General features: G+C 40.3%; 5 protein-coding genes across 5 annotated transcripts; 4 read left to right on the forward strand and 1 right to left on the reverse strand.

Annotated features, from left to right (window-relative positions):
* Positions 1–227: 227 nt before the first annotated feature.
* On the forward strand, positions 228–1,697 carry kctd6b (potassium channel tetramerization domain containing 6b). The gene has a single exon (XM_068750603.1). It carries the CDS (start codon positions 228–230, stop codon positions 912–914), a length of 687 nt encoding a protein of 228 aa, XP_068606704.1. The 3' UTR covers positions 915–1,697.
* A 688-nt stretch (positions 1,698–2,385) lies between these two features.
* LOC137908049 (ubiquinol-cytochrome c reductase complex assembly factor 5) lies at positions 2,386–4,989 on the forward strand. The gene is made up of 2 exons (XM_068752411.1): positions 2,386–2,684; positions 4,564–4,989. Exons 1-2 carry the CDS (start codon positions 2,531–2,533, stop codon positions 4,653–4,655), a joined length of 246 nt encoding a protein of 81 aa, XP_068608512.1. The 5' UTR covers positions 2,386–2,530; the 3' UTR covers positions 4,656–4,989.
* Positions 4,990–5,211: 222 nt separating this feature from the next.
* ognb (osteoglycin, paralog b) lies at positions 5,212–6,709 on the reverse strand. The gene is made up of 6 exons (XM_068749953.1): positions 6,611–6,709; positions 6,456–6,534; positions 6,030–6,194; positions 5,728–5,930; positions 5,527–5,619; positions 5,212–5,382 (listed from the first exon to the last, which is right to left on the reverse strand). Exons 1-6 carry the CDS (start codon positions 6,707–6,709, stop codon positions 5,212–5,214), a joined length of 810 nt encoding a protein of 269 aa, XP_068606054.1.
* A 1,620-nt stretch (positions 6,710–8,329) lies between these two features.
* Positions 8,330–12,703, forward strand: LOC137904216 (14-3-3 protein beta/alpha-1). Its single transcript, XM_068748368.1, has 6 exons — positions 8,330–8,415; positions 9,551–9,855; positions 9,990–10,113; positions 10,403–10,566; positions 10,732–10,827; positions 10,912–12,703. Exons 2-6 carry the CDS (start codon positions 9,562–9,564, stop codon positions 10,966–10,968), a joined length of 735 nt encoding a protein of 244 aa, XP_068604469.1. The 5' UTR covers positions 8,330–8,415; positions 9,551–9,561; the 3' UTR covers positions 10,969–12,703.
* A 1,954-nt stretch (positions 12,704–14,657) lies between these two features.
* On the forward strand, positions 14,658–21,615 carry LOC137901817 (embryonic polyadenylate-binding protein-like). The gene is made up of 14 exons (XM_068745861.1): positions 14,658–14,905; positions 14,987–15,180; positions 15,528–15,643; positions 15,785–15,924; positions 16,069–16,163; positions 16,951–17,088; positions 17,419–17,514; positions 17,888–18,163; positions 18,566–18,617; positions 18,689–18,808; positions 18,896–19,026; positions 19,169–19,271; positions 19,359–19,489; positions 21,453–21,615. The coding sequence occupies exons 1-14, from the start codon at positions 14,713–14,715 to the stop codon at positions 21,513–21,515; spliced, it is 1,848 nt and encodes a 615-aa protein (XP_068601962.1). The 5' UTR covers positions 14,658–14,712; the 3' UTR covers positions 21,516–21,615.
* The last annotated feature ends 356 nt before the right edge of the window (positions 21,616–21,971 follow it).

Raw genomic sequence — 21,971 nt, forward strand, 5'->3', positions numbered from 1 at the left:
CCATTGAATTGTGCTGCGTTCACTGAGAGATGTTTCTGATGCGTCGCTCACCATCATTAGTATGAATTTGGTGAACACATTTTTTTAGGAACTGCTCACTAACCAGGAATACACAATGCAACAAACTGCAGTGCCCCATTTATTTTAGATTTAGACAGACAACATGACGCTAACTTACCTTAATTAGACGTGTTATTCTTATCACATTATACATCTATCTGCCCTAGATGACTGCTCCTGTTACCCTGAATGTGGGAGGTCGCCTGTACACCACCAGTCTATCCACCCTGCAACGCTATCCGGACTCCATGCTAGGTGCAATGTTCCGGGGAGACTTCCCCACGACTCGGGATTCCCAAGGGAACTATTTCATTGATCGCGATGGAACCCTTTTCCGGTACATCCTGAACTTTCTGCGGACGTCTGAGCTTACCCTTCCTATGGACTTCACCGAGACGGACCTTCTAAGGAAGGAGGCAGACTTCTACCAGATCGAACCCCTGATCCAGTGCTTGAATGATCCCAAGCCACTGTGCCCTCCTCACATCTTTGAGCAGGTTGTGGAGCTCTCCAGCACTCGGAAACTGTCCAAATGTTCAAACCCGGTCGCCGTCATCATCACACAGCTAACAATAACCACGAAGGTTCACGGCCTGCTGGAAGGAATTTCCAACAACTTCACCAAGTGGAACAAACACATGATGGACACCAGAGACTGCCAAGTGTCATTCACCTTCGGACCATGTGACTACCATCAAGAGGTGTCCCTACGGGTTCATCTCATGGACTACATAATGAAACAAGGTTTCACCATCCGCAACACGCGCGTACATCACATGAGTGAGCGTGCTAATGAGAACACTGTGGAACATCATTGGACTTTTTGCAGACCAGCTCTCAAAGTTGAAGACTGAGTTACCACACGGCTGTTTCGGTTGACATTCATGATTGATTTGTTTTCATATTACACAAGCAAACATAACAAAAATGACCTGTTTCAGTAATGTATCACTAATAATGTTCTATCTCTTTCTTTTGATCCAAATCATGTAGAGTAGAAGGTCCATACAGATAGTATGAAAGGCTGAGGTCGAGAAAGCGAGACATTCCTTACAATGCATGATAATAATAGTAATAATCATGATGTATGCCAATTAATTATACCAGATTGACATAAAAAAGCATAATTCTTTCTTTTGTCAGGAATAATTTTCCGATACTTGCATCTGTTAATTTCCAAGTCGGTAATAAAGTGATTGCAAGCATGTAACTGTGACTCAAGATTCTACATCATCAAATCTTCATTTTAACCTGCATTCGTCTAAATTTATATCAGAATCTGAGCAGTAAACAGAAGAGTTTGCAATTTGTTGTAGGCTTTTGACTGTATCCTATCCCTCAGCAGTCTTAATCATGTTTTGGTGTAGAAACACTGACCAAAATACCTTTTAATATTAATGTGTTGGAGAGTGTACTTAAAATAAATATGTGCCCAATTTCTAACTGGTGAGTTTCCAATAGAGGTTAAAATTAGCTGTCTAGGTCTCAAGTATCTGCTTGTATGGTACTGTTTCTGAACATCCTAGTTGTCGTTGCATGTTTTAGAGCGTCTTGTGTATATATATTTGCAGTGTGTGCTTTGGAATGTTATGTCAGTCTTACACTTGAGTTCATGTCAACAGTAATGTGTTTGTTAATTGCAGCAAAAATAAATTGTGTATTTGTCTTTCATTTTGCTTCAAGTTCATCTTTGCTTAATTCTTATTTTAACTACTGTGCCTATTATTCAGTACCAACTAAGCAAGCCTTGCAAAATCTCAAATTAAAAGTAGAAACCTCACATAATCAATGGTTAAAAAATGGTTTGACTTGTATCCAGCATCACATTTTTAGATTGTGTTTAATAATTTACCTGAAACCAAATCATTAAATAAAGTAGCAGTCTTTTTTTTGCAAGGCTCCAAATATTAAAGGCGTTCAGCATTAATCGTAACTGCTCTTCTTTTTTTGGTAAGATATGCAGTCATTGGTCATTTATTAAAAGCAAATGACATTTACTTCACTTCACTTACACTTCATTTACACTCAAAAGCAGAATAAACATCTCATTTACAGTGTTAATATAATTAAGAAAAACATACTTTAGGATATTATTTCGCAAATGTGCGCACTGAAAAAATAAAACTAATATATAATATATTACATTCAAAATTAAATGTTACTTTAAAACAAAGTAACATGTTGCATTGGCGCTTGGTTTCACACGAGGCGCTTAGCTAAACACAACCGGATGTGACGACTCTGTTGGGTGCGTTCGATTCATGTTTTACAACGTTAGCATGCTAAAGCTCCTCTTGCTGTCAAGTCTGGTCCGGTGCACTGGGTCGGAGCTAATGTATAAAATAAGCACACCTTCGCATGATTTTAAGGACACGTGAAAGCCAACGCTAACCTTGAAATAACTGAATTTAACTTTACAACAAGATTATTCTCGCGGCGGCGTGTGTGCAACGTCTGTCCGCTATCTAGGATGTTTTTTAGGAGCAAAAACCTTCGCTACGTTCTTAATCTCGTTCCTGGTAAAAGTCGCTTTGGGATGTACAGGTTCCTTCCTGTCTTTTTTTGTATTGGAGGCGTAATGGAGTGGATCATGATCAACGTGAGGATAGGACAAGAGACTTTTTGTGAGTTAAAATATATATATTTTTTATATGTCCATTAGAAAAAGCTTTGATTATAAATTTGTTATATTAGCTGTTCTCTTACGTTGGTTGACTCGTTACGTCCTTGCTATGCAAATCTGTTGAGTTTCATATTAAAACATTCATAGGCTACAGCTTGATTATTACGCTTGCTAAAAATAAATGGCAAGTAAATTAAATAGGACTATTCAATTGAGATTTCAATATGTAAGTCGACCTTCATCACCTGCTGATTCACCTACAGTTAGAGTCAAGTCAGTTCAATTATTATGATTACTAATAATTGTAAAAACAACCTTCATCAACATTTTTCTACATTTTAATCAAAGCAGCGTTGCCAAAGATAGAAAGTAGTTGGTGAACGCAAACAGACATGAATATAGTACTTAAGTCATCATCTTAAATGTACCAAAATGCTCTTTTTATGCTGGACTGAGTTTGATAAACACTTGCATTGGGAAATTTTCAAACTGTCACATTTGGTTGCAGATCCTTAAATTCTAGCTGGAGAGATTCAGAATATGCCCACTTTTAGATTCATTCAACTCAATTTGAAAACGTGGTGACATTTCAGGCCAGAAAGGAATCCTGAATGAATAGAGGGAGGCGCTCTCCAAGACTTGGAAGTCATCAAAAGGAGAGGCAGATTTTTTCCAGTCAATTTTAGAATAAACTCTGCATGAGTGGAAAAAGTCACTTTCTCTCTAGACTTGGTTTCATGGCACAAAAATGTGTACAGTCCTGGAGATTTCCTTTTAAACAAAATGTCTAAGCTCCTCTCTATAACTCACTCCAAATCATACAATTGTTTTTGCATGATATCCACATTCTTCGTATCTTAGAGAAATTGAGAACACTCTTTTGTAAAGAGCATTTTTATTCCATTTCTTCCATAACTGCAAAAAAAAAAAAAAAACATGTTAGCAACCGGTGACTGCTTACGCTAGGAAAGGTGTATTCTGTTTTGTTGCTATGCTGCGAAGGAAAGAGTGAGGACCTGTGTAGATTACTGAGCACTGAGCTCACAGTTTTTCATGTACTGGTACTTAGCTCAGGTTTTAATAAAATATAAAATGGACCTTCTGTCTTTTTTTTTATATACCCACCTCAAAATTGTATGAATTGTTCTTTGGTCCAAAATCCACTCCTACACAGAATGTGTAAATAACTTTTTGAGATGTCTTGCAGACAGACAAACAAACCTGGGGCGGACCTCCTCTGACTCTGATTAGCAGAGGTATTAAATAGCCTGAATATTCTTCTTTGAAATATATGAAGGGTGGGCACAAATATATTTTCCTCTACAGAGAACAAACATCCTTCATGTTATGTCGGCTTCTGTAAACAGTAGTTTCCTTGTAATACATTTGTTGTAGCAGCAGACTTGATTAAAAAAAAAATCTGGCTGATGAAATGAAACAAATGGAAATGTTACTGCCATTAAAACATCAGCTTTTCATCGCTGCACAGTATTTGATATACGATAGCGAGAAAGTGTTGGTGAAAGGAAAATTTCCTCCAAAGTGAGTCAGTTCCAGTAAATCACATAGAAAGACATTCCAGCAAGAGCAGTCATTGTTAATGCTATTAATTACATTTGCACATTTCCAGCTACAACAACCCAAATCGTTCATTGTGTTCAAAGGTCTTTTGTGCATTTTGGCTCACTTTCGCACAGTTAAAAAGCCATTATTACTGTGATTATTAGTATTAGTTCCAAGAAAAAGAAAAATGGCAAACAGAATGGGGGGTGCATCAGTCATTCATGATGCCTACTTTGTAGTCCACTGTCAAAATTCTTTGTCTTATGATAATTAATGGCACTTAATACCAGTCTCTTAACTGTGTTTTCTCTTTCCAGATGATGTCTACCGGAGAAAGAATTCCGAACGGGAATACCAGCAGAGGATAGCAGATGGTGTAACAGTTAGTGAGGAGCCTGCAGCCAAGTGAATGATGGTGACCAAAACCGAACTTTGCCTGCGTCTTCTATTCATGGACTCTTTCTCCCCTACTTGTTGCCAACATGCTGGAATGGACTTCATAGCATATTACTGTGTTATAACAACCTTATTACAGTTATGAATATCATTAAGGAGTTGAGAGTGAGAGACTGATGGACAAATCGTATCCAATATGCAGTTTTATTTTTTAATATGATTAACACTTTAAGCAGTCATAGTATTAGTTGAAGATAGCAGTAATGACATATGACATCATATGAAACAATTAAATGAGCCAGACAATGTTCTTTTGATTAAAAACACATCTTGAGAAAAAAATATTTGTAACCATATGGTGGTAAAATAAAAACTGAATGTGCAAATGGACTAAAATGCTTGCAAACAGTTATACATTTTAAAGTATTTGAGCTGTATGATAAATATGAGAATATAAAATGACATTTCAGGCCTTTATTTTGCGAAGCTTATTTTTTTTGTCTCTTCGTAGCTTCATCTTTCATTTTACATCACTCGTTTACCTCTGACTGAAGCTTCCTATTGTCATTTCAGTTGTACCATCCAATAGGGAGAGACTGCAGACACACAAAGCTGTTGGGATACTTTGACAGCGTGATGGGGTTCCCATCCAGTCTCACCTCGTCCATGTTGTGTCGGATGTAGTAACTGGTGCTGCCCTTACAGAACGTCTGATCTGTTATTTTTGCAATCTTGTTATTCTGTAGAATAGAAGAAGGAGACCAATCCAGACACGTTAAAAATGGCCCATCAAGTGGTTTTTGCTTCAGGACACAGAAATAAATCAAAAATGCTTTTACGAAGCTACTTGGATTGTTGTTGCTGTGAATTAAAGATGAACTTACATGCAGATGCACCACATGAAGAGACTCTGGAAGTTGCGGCACTGCTGTCAGTTCATTGTGTCCGAGGTAAAGATATGCCAGTCTTGTGAGTTTCTACGACAATAACAGACTTTTATCTTGGCTTTGACTGCTTATGGTATGAAATATTTAAACACGTGTCATGTTTCATTTTGCCATTAATGGGCTTGCATGCTAACTTACTTTAAAAGCAGTTGCCTTTACGCCCTGCGTTCTCAGCTTGTTGAAATTGGCATTGAATAACAATAGCTGGCTGGGCAGCATGGGAAGTTTAGTCAGTTTGTTTTCCGCAAGAACCAGTTCCTCCAGATTGGGAAGTTTTGAAAAAGCACCATCGTCTATTGCAGTGATGAGATTTCCAGATAAGTCAATACTCCTTAATGTGGCTAGGTATAAAAATAAAAAAAAGAGAGAGAAAGAAAGCTTTAAAGGTGACATTTAATGAGGAGGAGGATTAGTCGAGTGTTATAGTGGATTTTATTTACCCATATCTGCAAAGTCACTTAGACTTATTTTTGTGATTTTGTTGAATCGCGCATACAGATATGCCGTTTCCTTTGGAAGTGCTGGGACGATTGACATGACAGGGGACACGTCCTCGCAATAAACCGATCCGCTCAGGCAGACGCACAGCAGACATGTCGGCAGCTCTGAAAGCACCACAGTGTTGTTTCATCACCGTTCTTTTTTCTTTTTTTTTTTGGTTATCTTGACTTCTTGGTTTCAGCAGTGACTGCAGCTCAAAATGCACAAGACCCAGTCAAGGTGAGGACACTTGATCGGCATGAGTATTACATAATACGCGCTTTAATTGCATTCACAAAAACTTGAAAGAATGCCTGCGCAAAGTGTTGCGTAATCACCATGAAACGACTCATTGAAAAAGTATTATCTGTCAAATCAAATCTTACCATCAGCTTTTGGAGATGCTGCTGGATCCCCGTCTGCATCTTGGAGCATATCATAGTCTGGAATGTTAACCATGGCTCTCTGTAAAAGAAAAACAACAACTGATTTCTTGCACCTGCCCATCTACGCACAATATAAATTACAGATGCTCCTTTACGTTAGGTTTGTGTAATGCCATGTATCCATTGTTGGCTTCAGAAGACGGTATCCACAGAAGCATAAGAGAAGAGAAAATTAAAATCCTTATTTCCATCATTGTGAGTAGTTGTCGGTGTCGGAGCATAATACGGTCTGTCTGGAATTGGAGGGACCTTTGAGCAGGAAAATTTTCCATCCAGTTTGTATTTAGCTGCCAGTTTGCTGCTGAGAGAGAGAGAGAAATAACATTAACTCAAAGCACGCTGTGTTTATGCTGCTTTCATTCATCAGGACGATTCTGAAGATTTTATTTTCCTCAAAGTATGTGACGATGATAAAAACATTGATTGTAAACTGATCATTAAAATGATGGTCATAGGCTAATTAATAACTAAATCTAAATAACTACTGGTTTCAATTTCTGTGACAGGAATGTTGCTGGAAAAACAGATTTCAGTGCTCCAGTAATTCATGAGGAAAAATTGAGTGATTGATTAAATAAATTGCCAAAGTACCACTGCAGAGCTTGATCGAAAAAAACCTTAACAGCAGTTAAACTTTCACATTAAGAAAGCCTTGTTCCCCATTCGGGAGTGAGGATTTCTGAAGGAACAACTATCCAAATAATACCATCTCCAGAATAAATCATTCTTACAACAACGTTTCCATTATTCATTTATCTATTAAAACATCCAAAGTTTGCAAGTGTAAGAGGAGGTTGTGCAATTACATAGAGCTGAAGTGACTGCTCAGTTATTTGATTCAAAGGGAATCAATTGCCGCATCTTCACTGTCATTTACTGTGCAGAAATATCTAACATCTGGCTCCAGTTTACAATCAACAACAGTTATAAATGGTAAATGATTGTGTCTGTTTTATTACGGCTAGGTAAGATTAGTTGGCTGTTGGATCGGTGTATCAGATTTATAATTTTCCACAAAAGTCTCAAATGCTCAGGTGTCATGTCTCTGTTGCCATGCAAACTCCAGAGGTATCTCTGCACAACCACACCATTTAAACTCAAGGTAAAGTCCATACCCCAGGTAATAATTCTGTTAAATGATATAATTCATCAGGACTACATTGCAAATGTGGGATTCTGCTAGTAAATGAAATATGGAGAGAAATATGGCTCTATTATCCAATATAAATGCTATTTCTTTTAAATATATATTTTTACTTCTAGGAGGCTGACCTTGACATTTCACCTTGCTTTACTTGCTTTGGAAGATGTAAAGTAAAACAGCTTTACAACACATAGAAATGTCACTTTACAGATGAATTATACTCGCACAAAGATGATCATTGTAAGTGTACAATGTCCCTGTAGTTAATGTGCGTACAACTCTAAGATTAAGCAGGAATAGTAGAAGCAGTGGACACACTGTTGTATATCGGCTTTACAAACGTCGGGACGATGTTAATTTTGACTCGATAACAAAAACCAGGAAGTCAACACGGGACGAATGCTGGAAAACAGCAACGTAGACACACATTTACAGCCAAATGCGAATGCAAATGTCCTCGTACAATGCTAACTATCTCAATTCGATTGAAATGTAAAAGGGTGATTATGAAAACCAGATATAGGTGGCTTTTTGTGTGTGTGTGTAAAATCAAAGATTTAATTTAGTAATATTAATTATATTGTATGGGCAGTGGTTGCATTATGTAAGGCAGATGTGTAGGGGGGGAAAAAAAATAGGAAACACAAGTGCCAATGTAGCGGAAGTGGTACTGCCCTTAGCGCTGAGTGAGACGGAGGACAGAGGCTGAATAGTCCAGAGAGAGAAAAAGAGCAGGATTATAAAGTCCCTAATATTGTAAGTGGAATCACGGCACATAAGCGAATTGTGCATTGTAATACTGTATTTTATTTCGTAGCTCGATGTTAGACTTTGCTGTTTCATCGTGTCCGCTAAATCTCGTTGAGAAGCCATCAAGCCAACAGAGCAATGTAGCTGGATTTGTGAAAGGCTAGGCGTTTAGCTCGCTGGCTAGCAGCTAATGCGGGATAACGGTGCAGCTTATGCTAGCCTACTAGCTAACCGACGATCGGATTCCATGACACTTTGTTCTGACAGGCTCGTCATCTTGGGCGGGCCGTGGTACAGTAGATTAATTAAACGCGAGAGTAAAATCGTGCTCGTCGGGATTTTTGATTCATGTTAATTAGAAAAGAATATATGATGTCGCTTGCCAAAAGCCTAACCGTGTTTTTCGGGTTTTTTCCCCCCCATTTATTTAAATAAAGGCAGTCGCTCCTTTTGCGGCCTAGCTAATCAACCATACCGTTAGGTAGCGGAAACGATAGCTTCGTGAAATAGTTACCCACTCCCCTCAATGATATATGCTTTTAATACCATAGGTTAAATCGATTTAATTCACCAACTTGAACAGGAAAAAGACGACGCGAGCTTTGTCGTGCTCAAGCTAACAGGAGTTGGCGAAATGTATCATCGCGCTAGTGTTGCTCGCAATAATACGGAGGGGAGGGGGGCATTAATGCCGGACCCGGACTTCGGCTAGTATTGCAAATGTCGACTAAAACCTCTTTGCTCAGATCAGTCTCAGATCATACACTTTAGCATCCACTCGGATTATTGATGAATTGGGTACATTCATCGGCTAATAAGAGGTTAGCAACGACGTGACAAATCTGGATCGGAGAGTCGGCTAGCTAACATGACCAGCTAACCTTAGCCAGTGATGTGCAACATTGGGGCTGACCCACATGCTATGGGGCCACTTCGCTATGCTTATTTCCCCCTTGAATCCTTTCTATTCTTTATTTAAAAGCCTTTGACGGTTTAATCAAACATAATTAGTCGTTTATTGTATATAGTTCAGAGCGCGCACGCATATTCGGATAATTGATAAAATGACAACTATTAAAAAAAAAAATCTTTTTAATGAACTACCATTCTTATTCCTAATGCTTTATGTTCTGTTTCTCAGTTAAAAACAAAATGGATAAGAGCGACCTGGTACAGAAGGCTAAGCTCGCCGAGCAGGCAGAGCGCTATGACGACATGGCTGCAGCCATGAAATCCGTGACGGAGCAAGGTGCGGAGCTGTCGAACGAGGAGCGCAACCTCCTCTCTGTTGCCTACAAGAACGTAGTGGGAGCGCGCCGCTCCTCCTGGCGCGTCATCTCCAGCATCGAGCAGAAGACCGAGGGCAACGAGAAGAAACAGCAGATGGCAGGTGAATACCGGGCGAAGATCGAGTCAGAGCTGCAAGAAATCTGCAAGGATGTGCTCGTAAGGATTTCCAGTTTATTTTTATTTATTTATTTGCGTTTTTTAAATGTAATAATTGATATATGTTTGAAATATTTCCAGTATTTCATCAAGTCTTAATTTTCACAACCTTTCAATGTTTTTTTTTATCGAAGGAGCTGTTGGACCGTTTTCTCATTCCCTCTTCAACTGCTGCTGAAAGCAAGGTGTTCTACCTGAAAATGAAAGGCGACTATTATAGATACCTCTCTGAGGTCGCGTCTGGGGATAATAAGAAGGGTAAGCTTCGTGACACGACGAGATAAGCATATATTTGTTTGTATTAAATGGGACTGAAATAGAAATGAAGATGGCACATTATTTGTCTAGTTTACAGCAATATTGAGCAAGTTATTTCCCTCATGACTTCAGCAAATCTAAAGACAACTATAAGGAAACAAATATGATTTGAAATCATGCTAGTTTTTACCCATTTATTAGAATTTTCTGATAATGGCTTAACACTGCTTAAAAATGTATTCCAACCAAACAATGATTTTGATTTTGATTCTTCTGTTTCTGCCTAAAGCTACAGTGGACTCTTCCCAGGAAGCTTACCAGGAAGCTTTTGATATTAGCAAGGCGGACATGCAGCCAACACACCCTATTCGACTTGGTTTGGCCCTCAACTTCTCAGTCTTCTACTATGAAATCCTCAACAACCCGGACAAAGCCTGCTCCTTGGCTAAGACGGTAGGAAAGAAGCCTAAATGCATGATTATGCTTTAAAGGCTTAAATTCACAAAATGCCACGAGTTTACAAACTATTCTGTCGTGCTTGGTTACAGCCAAATTGTGTTTAAAGGATCCTGCACTATTATTTAAGTTGAAATGTAATGTTTAAACCCCATATGTTAGGCATTTGATGAAGCCATCGCTGAACTCGACACTTTGAATGAGGATTCTTACAAAGACAGCACCCTGATCATGCAGCTACTAAGGGACAACCTGACTGTGAGTTACGCGGCCCACGTTTTGGCGTTCATTGATCCCGGTTTGTTATCCACGTCAAACCCACGGCTCTCTTTCTGCTTTCAGCTGTGGACATCAGAAAACCAAGCGGACGAGGGCGAGACTGGAGACGGGGAAAACTAATGGAGTTGCACTGTTAATCGACCTACACTCTTATGTTAAACACAGACAGCTTATATACATCCCCTTCCACTCCATCAGCTCCTCCCACTTCTGTATGACAAGCAGCCTGAATTGCTCCTTACCAACTAGTTTACCACTCGCAGTTCACTGTGAGGCGTCGGGGTCATTTTCAGTTAGCAAATTCAGTCACTATGTGGAAAGATGTTGTATTGATTAGTGAGTCCATGTTGCCGTTGTTTTTAATTTGCTTTGTATGTACGTATGTCTGTATGTATGTAGTGAGCGATTGGTCCAGGAAGTGGGGTGAATTCTAATCGTCCTTCCAAATTCCTTTGTCCCTAGCTAGTTTGATGTGCCCCCCCCCCCCCCCCCCCCCTTTTTTAATTTTTTTTTCTTATTTGTAATTCCTAATGATATTTACAGGCTCTATTGTATGGTAACTAGACTGACGGTTGATTTCCACTTGACACTGATGGTTGGCGATCAATTTGCTTCACACACCCAACACAGTTTTGTGTTTAAATTTCCAGACACATTCAATCCTATTTTCAAATGACTGCAATTCTGCTGTGGGCTCATACAGAAAGGAGGCAGGCTGTATTGTGACACTGACATCTTGATGTTATGCTCATTTTAGGAAATTCACAGTTTCAAAGTTTTAAGGGACACCTTAAATTGTCATGCTAGATTTGTTCAGGCATCAGACATTCCACATTATTAGGCTTTCGGAAAGGCAGTGCTATTTTTTTTGTCTTTTTTTAATTTTAACTAAGTATGAATTGTCATTGTAGTTTTACTCACTGTTCAGGTGCTGCTCGATCTCAGTACAATGGAAAGTTTATGTGCGTAAATGTGGTTCCATGTGTTTCGCAAGGCTGACTATCATCTGTATGTTAAACCTAAAGTAACATTTTATTGATGTTAATTGAAAATGTCTTAACACACTGTATCAACCCTGCTTCCAAAAAAAGAAAAAAAAAACCCCTCTTAAAGCATTTCTCCAAAATAGAAAGACAAAAAAACAAAACTCTGACTGACATTCTTTTGCAGCCACCGTTCATTAAGGTCGCAGCATTTGCTTAATATTTCTTAGCATAGAAATGTGGTTATCCCAGAAAAGCATTAGTGGCTAAGTCATGACCCAGGGTATGCCTGTTAGAAAAGATGGCTGATGTGAATGATTGCCTCAAAAACAAAAAACAAAATCAGGTCTATCTTGAAAGTGCAATTCGGACAGCTCTATTTCATCACTTTGGCGGGAAGCTCAGTGTCACAATACCATATATCACCTCTACATTCCACATATTGTAGTTGAAAACACCATTCCACAATTATAGCTGACTGTTTATTCCGACAATGCTCCAATGAATTGAAATCTTATGTTGAAGAAAAAAAGAAAAAAAAGTCATGTCAGTTTATTATGCTTAATGAAAATGCAGTTAGTGAATGTGGAACGAAGCCTGTCTGTATATCAGGTATCTACTTGCTTTGTTTTTACTGCAAGTCTTATGGCTAAATTTTGCTTCTGTAACAGTCTATTACCCAGTGCACACACGTGGTTGTGAAGATTTAGAATAGCTATAAAAAGCAATGACGAAATGGAGATAAAACAATGGTTGGTGTAACTCTAGCTTTGTGTTTATGTATCTTAAAAACCATTCTAGTTTCACTATACGTGTAAGAAATAGGAAAGTGTCAAAGACCATTCAGTGAAATAAAGTTTCGTTTAAGATAACAGGGTAATGACGTCCTCGTTTTTGTTCAGGTGGGGGTGTGCGTGCATGTCTATTAGAAAATGTGCATTAAATGACGTACAGAGCGGCGCTTACCGTTCCACGTAGCGGAACTAGTTTTGTTCGCGGAGTCTTACGGCACTCCCACAGCAAATGGCTTGACACGCGGAGGACGGACGCAGGTGTTCCACGGCCTTAATTATAGGAAGTTGGAGCCCACGAGAGAAGTGAGGTCATCGGCGGCGCAGAAAGTCGCATTTCAGAGTAACTCTTTGGTTGTTTAAGAAACGTAAGTACCTTTTATTAAACCTTAGTTGTTTTTGAATTTGTGTTTGCGTCACATCAGGATTTGGTGACAAATGAAGGGTTTACGATAGCTCTAATTGTAACAATCTGAGTCTAATTGATATGTTTATTCATAATTTGGCGACAATAAAGTGAAAAATGCTCTTCGATAGTTCATTTATTTATGTTGCACCGTTTAGCCGCACATTTTTTAATCCACATTCAACTTGGAAACTGCTTCACCTGAATCACGTTAACCTAATTTACAGTTGATTGGGTTCATGTCCTAAATTTTCCTTCGTTTAAGACGCGTGTTGATTGATTAAATTGTCGGGTGCAGCTGATTAACCTTTGAATTGACGTGATGGAGGGGTGATTTTATTATTATTTATTTTTTCTCGTCTATGCTGACCGGTTTTATGTCGAACATGAGAATCTATTGCGAGACTGTCTGTCTGCAGGACTTTAGTTAATTGATGATGATGATGAGTTTTATTTTGGTTGTCAGATTAAGACAAAAAAATACAACTTAAATGAAAAATATTACAAAAAAGGAATAGGCAGAAGCAATGCTTATTGTAGCCTATCCTATGATACATACAGTTATTTGATCGGCTTTACATATCAAATTATTATTTATTGGAACTATGTCCAGGAGTCTCTGTGCAGGGCTTGATATTTTCATTCTCCCTGTATTTACACCCTGGCCTGCTTTTCCATGTTTCTAACCAAGCAACAAGATAAATGCACAATTAAAAATCAGGGCAACGTGGTCTGTGTTCAACAAAGACGAGTTTCTGTCAATCGGGTTAGTTCAGGTCTAATTCTATGTCTTTAGAGATAAATGGAATGAATCGAGCTAATGTCATAATTCCAAATTCTATTGGTCATTTTCATGCTCAAAGAATCTTGGAGTTATTTAATGTGAATGTTGCCTTTAGCTGCAGTGACCTGATTTGGGGGGTCTGTTAACTTTGTTTATGTTTTGTGTTTTTTTAAATAAAAGGTGTTAAGATGGGCTGACGTTTTTTCAGGGCTTTTCTTTAAAATCACAATATACCAAATTCCAAGGGATTTATTCTTAGATGAAAGTTAAACAAAATCTATTAAAGGTGAGCCACAAGCCTTTTTGTACTCTGTTGCTGCTGCCCATGTGCCTGTGCAATGAAATCGCATTTAGGAAGTGTGTTTGGAGAGGGGGTGATAGTCCTGCGGAGGCTTTAATATCAGACAATGTTTCATTACGTCTGAATACCGTTAAAGCAAGGTGGGAAACGTAATGAAGTGTAAAAAAAGAGACGAGTCCGTCTGTGTTCTCATGTTATTGATGCGTCTGAGGCGCCGCTTTGTTGGAAGGCAGTGACACTTGTCTCGTTTAAGGTACGCAACATTCCTGGAATTTAAGCACATGTTGCACAGACGGGCAGTTTCAGAGTATTGCAGGGTTTTCCCAACGTCGAAGGCCACTTTACAGACCTGAGGACCGGTACGGTTACCTCGTGTGGTGAAAGGAAGCCCTGCAGTTTGTTGTTTTTGTTTCTTTGAGCAAGCGACTCCTCGTTACACTTCAGAGGAGTCGATGGAGGCGTTTCACATTCTACTGCTAAAATGTGAAACGCTCAGCGACGCGGACAAATCCAATGAATCTGACCATTTCCATATCCGCACAGAATGGGAAACGTTTAAGAAGCAGCCTAACATTGTCTTTGTCTTGAGCTAGCCTAAGATGAACGGCAGCGGACCCGTGTTGCCCCTGGCTTCTCTTTACGTTGGAGACCTCCATCCCGACGTTACGGAGGCCATGCTCTATCAGAAATTCTCTCCTGCCGGGCCCATCATGTCGATCCGTGTGTGTCGAGACATCATCACCCGCCGATCTCTGGGATACGCTTACATTAACTACCAGCAGCCAGCAGATGGTATGCTGTCTATTTGGAGTTATCAGATTTTTGGACGGGCGTAATACAAGTACTGAAAGGTGTTCCTTTTCTGTTTTGCAGCCGAGTGCGCCCTTGATACGATGAACTACGATGTCATGAAGGGTCATCCGATCCGAATGATGTGGTCTCAGCGTGATCCAGGACTCAGGAAATCTGGTGTGGGGAACATCTTCATCAAGAACATGGATGAATCCATTGACAACAAAGCGCTGTACGACACCTTCTCAACATTCGGCAACATTTTGTCCTGCAAGGTAAACGGCCTGGGATACTTGAATGCTACCTCTGTATGATCGCTCGCTGTTTGCCTTCTGTAAAGTACATACCCCAAACCTTAAAAAAACCCAAAACTTTCTGATTCCTTGGTATCCTCTAAATCTGAGGGTTCAGTCGTGTTCATCAGAAAGCTTTATCTTGCAACATTGAAAGTTGTCATGGTTTTTGAGATCTAACAGAAAATCAAAATGATCCGTTAACATGATTAATGCGGACTCGCACAATAAGTGAACAAAAATGAACCGCCTAGAGTATAAAAATTAAAAACTTGGTTATGTGCTTGTGTTGTAGCCAACGCTCTAATCGTTCCAGTGTTCCTCTGTAGATTGTTTGTGATGAGAAAGGATCCAAAGGCTACGGGTTTGTTCACTTTGAAACTCAAGAGGCAGCAAACCGGGCCATCAACACGATGAATGGGATGCTGCTGAATGACAGGAAAGTGTGAGTTAAAGATGTGAGAACATATACGCTTGTTGCCTGAACGTATTCAATTTATCAGAATACAAATATCAACACTTGCCTCATTTCTTTCACCTCTTCATTCCTTGTTCTCTTAGTTATTTGTTTTGTTTCTATCTGCAGGTTTGTCGGCCACTTTAAGTCCCGCCGGGAGAGGGAGGTGGAGTTTGGCACCAAAGCGCTGAAGTTCACCAACGTCTACATCAAAAACTTTGGCGAGGACTACACTGATGAGAAACTCAAGGAAGTCTTTTCAACTTTTGGTAATATTTGTGTTGCTACTTCAGTGGGTATATTTACCTGTGGAAAAAGAACGAATGATGTGTGTTTTGTCTGTCTTATGAAGTTCATGTTGTTCAAACGCTTCATATGCTGGTTTATGGACCCACTTATGCTCACATTCGCAGGAAGGACTCTAAGCGTTCGGGTGATGAAGGACGACAAGGGCCGTTCACGGGGATTTGGGTTTGTGAACTATGCCAACAATGAAGATGCGTTGAAGGTAGTGACAATTGTCTATGTCCGCTCTTCTATTCTGGGTTCAAACACACACTGTGGATTATATATGTATTTTAAATGAGACAATCCAAAATGCTAATGAAGACTATCTAAAAACAAAATGGAAACGCCTTTTAAACCATGGTTTCGTCATTTGTGACGTTGTTATAAAAATTTATATATGTGACTATAAAATGGACGTAAGAGCATGTAATATAAATATAACATGTGTTGCCCTGATTGGGAGCAGTTTTCCTGACAGCTGCAGGAATGAATGACCTGTGATGTCACTCCTTCGCACACCGTGGGTGTAGCATCCTGGAACTGATGGAGCTCCTCAGTGTAGTGAGTGTGTTATGATCGCAGGCAGACGGCTCCAAAAGGCTCAAAGTACTGACATTTACATCCCAAATGTCACTGTGTGTGTGTTCGTCCTTCAATGCAACAGTACAGAAGTAACTAATGACCTTTTCAAGAGTCCTTAGGTCCTCGCTGTAGTACAGGAACTAGAATCTGACTACAATAGCCCCATTAAGTGATCGTTGTGCCATTTGCAGAATGCAAACACATTCAAATCTGAAAAATATATTGGAACAGAATGTCAAGAACATAGTTGCACTGTCAACGACAGCCTCCTCTGCAGAGAAGGGCTTTGGAAGCAGGGGGAGGGACCTGGAAGATGTGCTCCCCCTTACTGGCTGCCCCTGTAAGCTGCTGGTGATTGGCAGGCGCCAAGAATGGATCCAGACGGAGGCTCAAAGATAATGAGTTGATGTTTCTTGTTTTCTCAGGCAGTCGGTGAAATGAACGGAAAGGACCTCAATGGGAAAATTCTCTATGTGGGTCGGGCTCAGAAGCGATTGGAGCGACAAGGAGAGCTCAAGCGCAAGTTTGAACAGATCAAACACGACAGGATCCAGCGCTATCAGGTGATTCTGCATTGTATGCACATGGACACAACATTTATTTACCTATTGATGAGAAAATGTGAGTTGTAATCGATCTGTTTAGAGAAGAATCTGAAGGTTAGCTCATCCCTCTTTTTGAAACTTATTCAATCCGAGCTTTGGCAATGCTAAACGCAGTTCACCCTGAAGAAAACTGTTCTCCATAGTGATGAGTATTCCTCGTTGAATATGGTGAAAGTACATTTGAGAAACCAACCAATCTTTGTCCAAAAATCATAACCCTGATACTGCAGATAATGCACAGACCTGTTTATCAGACTTCAACATCTGAATATTTCTTCCTGATACCAGGGGGTGAATCTTTATGTGAAAAACCTTGATGATGGCATCACTGACGAGATACTCCGGAGTGAGTTTGGCCCGTACGGCACCATCACCAGTGCCAAGGTACTGAAGTTAAGGCATCTGCATCCAAGGAATCTCGAGCTTCTCGCATGGATGCATTCATGATTTCGTTGAAAGTAACTCTGATTACCGTGAACTGGTTTTGGCTGCGATCAAAGCAATTCTTGAGCTGTGGATTCATTTAAATGTATTTGTATAACACCAAATCACAAGGGTGTCGAGGCTTTTTCCAGTTAAAGCATGACAAGACATTACAGAATCCAACTTTTCCCACATGAGCAAGCACTCTGGAGATGGACGCAAGGGATAAACTTCCCTTTTAACAGGCAGAAACCTTGAGCAGAGCCTTGTGAATTCTACAGCTCTGATGCGAGTAGCGTAAACGTTTCTGAATGTCGTGTGTCGATTCCTGCAGGTCATGACTGACGGCACCCAAAGCAAGGGCTTCGGCTTCGTCTGCTTTTCGTCGCCCGAGGAGGCGACGAAGGCCGTCACTGAAATGAATGGGAGAATTGTTGCGACCAAACCGCTGTATGTGGCGCTGGCTCAGAGGAGGGAGGAGCGTAAAGCCATCCTGACCAATAAGTACATGCAGAGACTTGCTACCTTGAGGAACATCACGAGTCCCATTATAGACTCGTACCAGCAGGGTGGATATTACATGGCAGTACCTCAGGTAATAAACTGGGCAATCAACCTTTCTTTTTTTGTTCCATTTTATTTACATTTCTTTCACTCGATCGTAAACATGGAAATGGACCCCATTGTTCTGCGCATCAGATTACAGGCATTCATCCGGTTCCAGCCAATAGAGTATCGGTACATACCTGCACTAACATTGCTTACAGAAAAACACTTGTTTTAACGTGTTCATTTCAATTAGAATTTTAAATTGTTTTAAAATGGAGTAGGACGAGCAGTTCAGCTTCACCAGACCTGAGTCAATGCATGGTGTTGGTCTAGGGACCTTGTTGAGTGCAGTGTAGTCAGTATATGCAGTACTTGGGTGATTCAGGGGTGCGCCTGCAGTATGCCTGCATTAACTCATTACATTTAAATCACGCAGCCTCCCTCCCGCATCCTCTACAACCACAATGCTGTGAGACCAGTGCCGCGCTGGATGGGACAACCACCCAGATTACCAGGTGAGTGGCTTGTTGCGTTAACATGATTTTCTTTTTCCTGTGCCGTGTCTAACTAACTTTCTGTGCCTTAGGCTCCTACCCCACCCAGTTTGTCGGTGGCTCTGGCCCCCGCCGTGGCTCGAGCCCCATTGCTACCGTCCGACAGGCCTCCACCCAGGCTCCTCGCACTGCAAACTCCACACAGAAGACAAGTAAATCCATAGCTGGGATAACGCAATGCAAACAGTCTTCTCCATGGCCCTTTTATTGTAGTGTCTCACAAGATGTACTTTATTTAGACAACATTGGGACTCAAACTGTGGGGCGGCGCTCTGACTTGCATGGTGTGGTGAAAAGCAACCAGTACAAGTACTCTCCTGCTGTGAGAAACCTACAACAGATCATTACATCGCCACCGATGACGAGACAGGTACGTCTGTGCTGCTGTTACCCACATGCAGGCACAGACTGTGAAACCCAAAAAGTATGTTTGTTCACTGGAAAATCCTGAGCAACAAATGCAATATTTTGAGGAAAAAAAGAGCACGACAGTGAGTCGTACCTATCTTCAGATCATTTCTGCACCTGTGATGGAGCTGCCGATGCACGTTCAAGAGCCGCTGACTGCCTCGATGTTGGCTGCAGCTCCACTCTTGGATCAGAAGCAGCTTCTTGGTGGGGCATCATTCAGTTTTGAGTCCTTTACCCCTCTGAAGCAACTTTCTGTATTTGTTGATCCTCTATCTTCCCTGTTTTGCACAGGGGAACAGTTGTACCCGCTGATCTACGCCCTTCACCCAAACCTGGCTGGAAAAATCACTGGGATGCTGCTGGAGATCGACAATTCTGACCTGCTGCTCTTGCTGGACTCCCCTCAGTCCCTGCGCTCTAAGGTTTAATCATGTTCACTTTTATAAAGGCTCTCATTACTTGGTGTCCATTAAGGTAACATTGTCACAGGGTTTTGTCATATTCTAAAATACTCACTATCACAGAAGAACATAAATCTATGAAACGGGTGTTATTGCTGCATCTAGTGCACTTGAAGCCTTTTGTAAGAATCCACTAGGCCTGGATCTAAAGCACCAATCACATTCAGGAGTTTTTAACCTACCTCCGCCTTAAGGACTAGTGCAGATGGACAAGGGCACTTCAAGATTAACCATTTTAAACAAGTACCAAGGTGTTATGTTTGTGCTATTTTTTTCTGAAAAAAGAAATATCCCCTGGGTAAGAATCTGTACATTTGCACTTCAAAGGTTTGCCCACCTGATTATATTGTGTAACAAGTTCTCCAGAAGGAATAGTTTTGCAGTGTTTACCAGATCTCAGATCACTCGAACAGTTTGTGAATCTTTCATGTCGGCAATTTCGCACAAATTCAGTGTCTTTTGCTGGGAGCAGCACTTGGACTTTTAAAGTCCTTTTATTTTATTTTAGATTTAAACATTTTATGCCTCGTTTTAAAAAAACAATTATTTTTTTGACGAGCTGTTTGTTTTTATTGGTTTAATGTTAATTAAAATCTGTTTCACGAAACATTACATGATATTTCTATTCTTACAGTTGTACATGTACTACACAAAGCAGTGCGTTTAATGGACTACTACCAATGGGACAAACTCTAGCAGTGTGTCCAGCGCTTCATAGGTGACAGTGGCTAACACGAGCTCTAAGAGCCACTTATTTAGCCCTTTAGAGCCATGACCCACTTCCAGAAATCAAATTTTTGGTAAAAAAAATAAAATAAAAAGTCTTAATGGAATGTTCTGACAAATTTGTCAAATTCAGCTTGACTAAAGCATGCTTAGTTGGGCAAGCTCTTTTCTCATACAAAATTGTCAGGTCTTTGTAAGGGGAAAAACATCAAGCGTATGATGTCTGAATCTGATATGACACACTTGGCTTTAAAGAGTTAAGTTCCTGGTTCACATTACATTCCCTTGTCATATTGCCACGAGAATTAAATGGCATGCATAGTTGAGTCTGTAATGAAGAAACGTATGCATGATAGTCGATAAATGAAGAAGAAAAATCAAACCGATCTTGAAAGGATCATTGTAGCAGTTTGAGAGCAGCAGAAGTGAACTGTCACTCCTCTAGGTGGCAGCATCTTACAATGGCTGGCAGACAAATGGCTTAAAAAGACCAGATTTCACCCCAAAAGGCAAAGGCCACGTTCTGACGACGTGATATGTACTCGCATACAACATTGGCCCCCTCTCCGGCATATGTCGTCTTCTTTAAGCTTGTTTCTGTAGACTTCAGTGCGCCGCCACGCCACACCTTACTGCAGGAGGATGGCATGAGCCCCCTCTGGTGTTGGCAGAAGAGAAGCGCGTAGCTTCTCAACTTTCTCTGATGGATTTAATAATTTGCTAGATTGAGTCACAAAGAGGATTTAAATTTAAACTTCATGGCAAATCAGGACCAAAGGCCAAATTGCTGACTTTAACTGTATTGAAGAAGCAACATCAAGTTAATGAGCTTAGACATTGACAAAATTATAACATGTTAAATGTCTGATGGCTTGCATGAGGCAAATTACCTGCTTTGTAGCAAAGAATAGTCCATCAATTAGGAACATGTTGCTGGAGAGAAGATCCATAGACCAACCCAGTTTGGCAATAAATAAAACTTGAATATGATCACTTATAGAATGCTGTCATGTCTTTATTTTGAATCGATTAAGTGATGTAAAGTGAAAATTAACTTTTAGATTAGACATTTGTGAGAGCATGATGTTGGTGCCTTCCACTTACCCATTTTTATGTGACGGTAAGCCAAAAGTACAGTTTCATGTTTACCAGTGATGTCCATCAGCTGTTGGTGAACCCTTTGTTTCCCTTTGGCCAGGTGGACGAAGCGATTGCTGTCCTGCAGGCTCACCAGGTGAAGGACTGCCCTCCCAAGAAGTGACCTTTCCCTTCAGGTCAGAAAATGTTAAACTATCAACACGCAGTTATGGTCAAGACCTGAGTTGATTTTGCAAAATAAAATGGAAATGTTATGATCACAGCTCTCCAGAAAGACGACTGCAAACCTGTGTGCGGGTATTAAGTTACAATGAAATTTACTTTGTTCCCAGATCTGACCAACTCCCTGGATTGGAATGGGGAAAAGAAAGTTCAAACAATGTTCAGTGAGAATTAAATGGGCAAATTTGGGAAGTTTTGTTGCAATACCTTTTTGTTGAGATAAAAATTACAGCATATGCATGAAACCAGTCTCCTGTCATTATTTGGCATTGAAGTACTGCAGCAGTGAATGCAGTTCATTGAGTCCTAGAAACAAAGTAACTGTGTTGTAGCAGGTTATGGCAATGGCTTGGCCTCCATTAGGAGGCTCTGCACCACAACTTCCTTGTGGCTGAGG

Source organism: Brachionichthys hirsutus, chromosome 2, assembly GCF_040956055.1.
Source record: "Brachionichthys hirsutus isolate HB-005 chromosome 2, CSIRO-AGI_Bhir_v1, whole genome shotgun sequence".
Classification (NCBI taxonomy): Eukaryota; Metazoa; Chordata; class Actinopteri; order Lophiiformes; family Brachionichthyidae; genus Brachionichthys; species Brachionichthys hirsutus.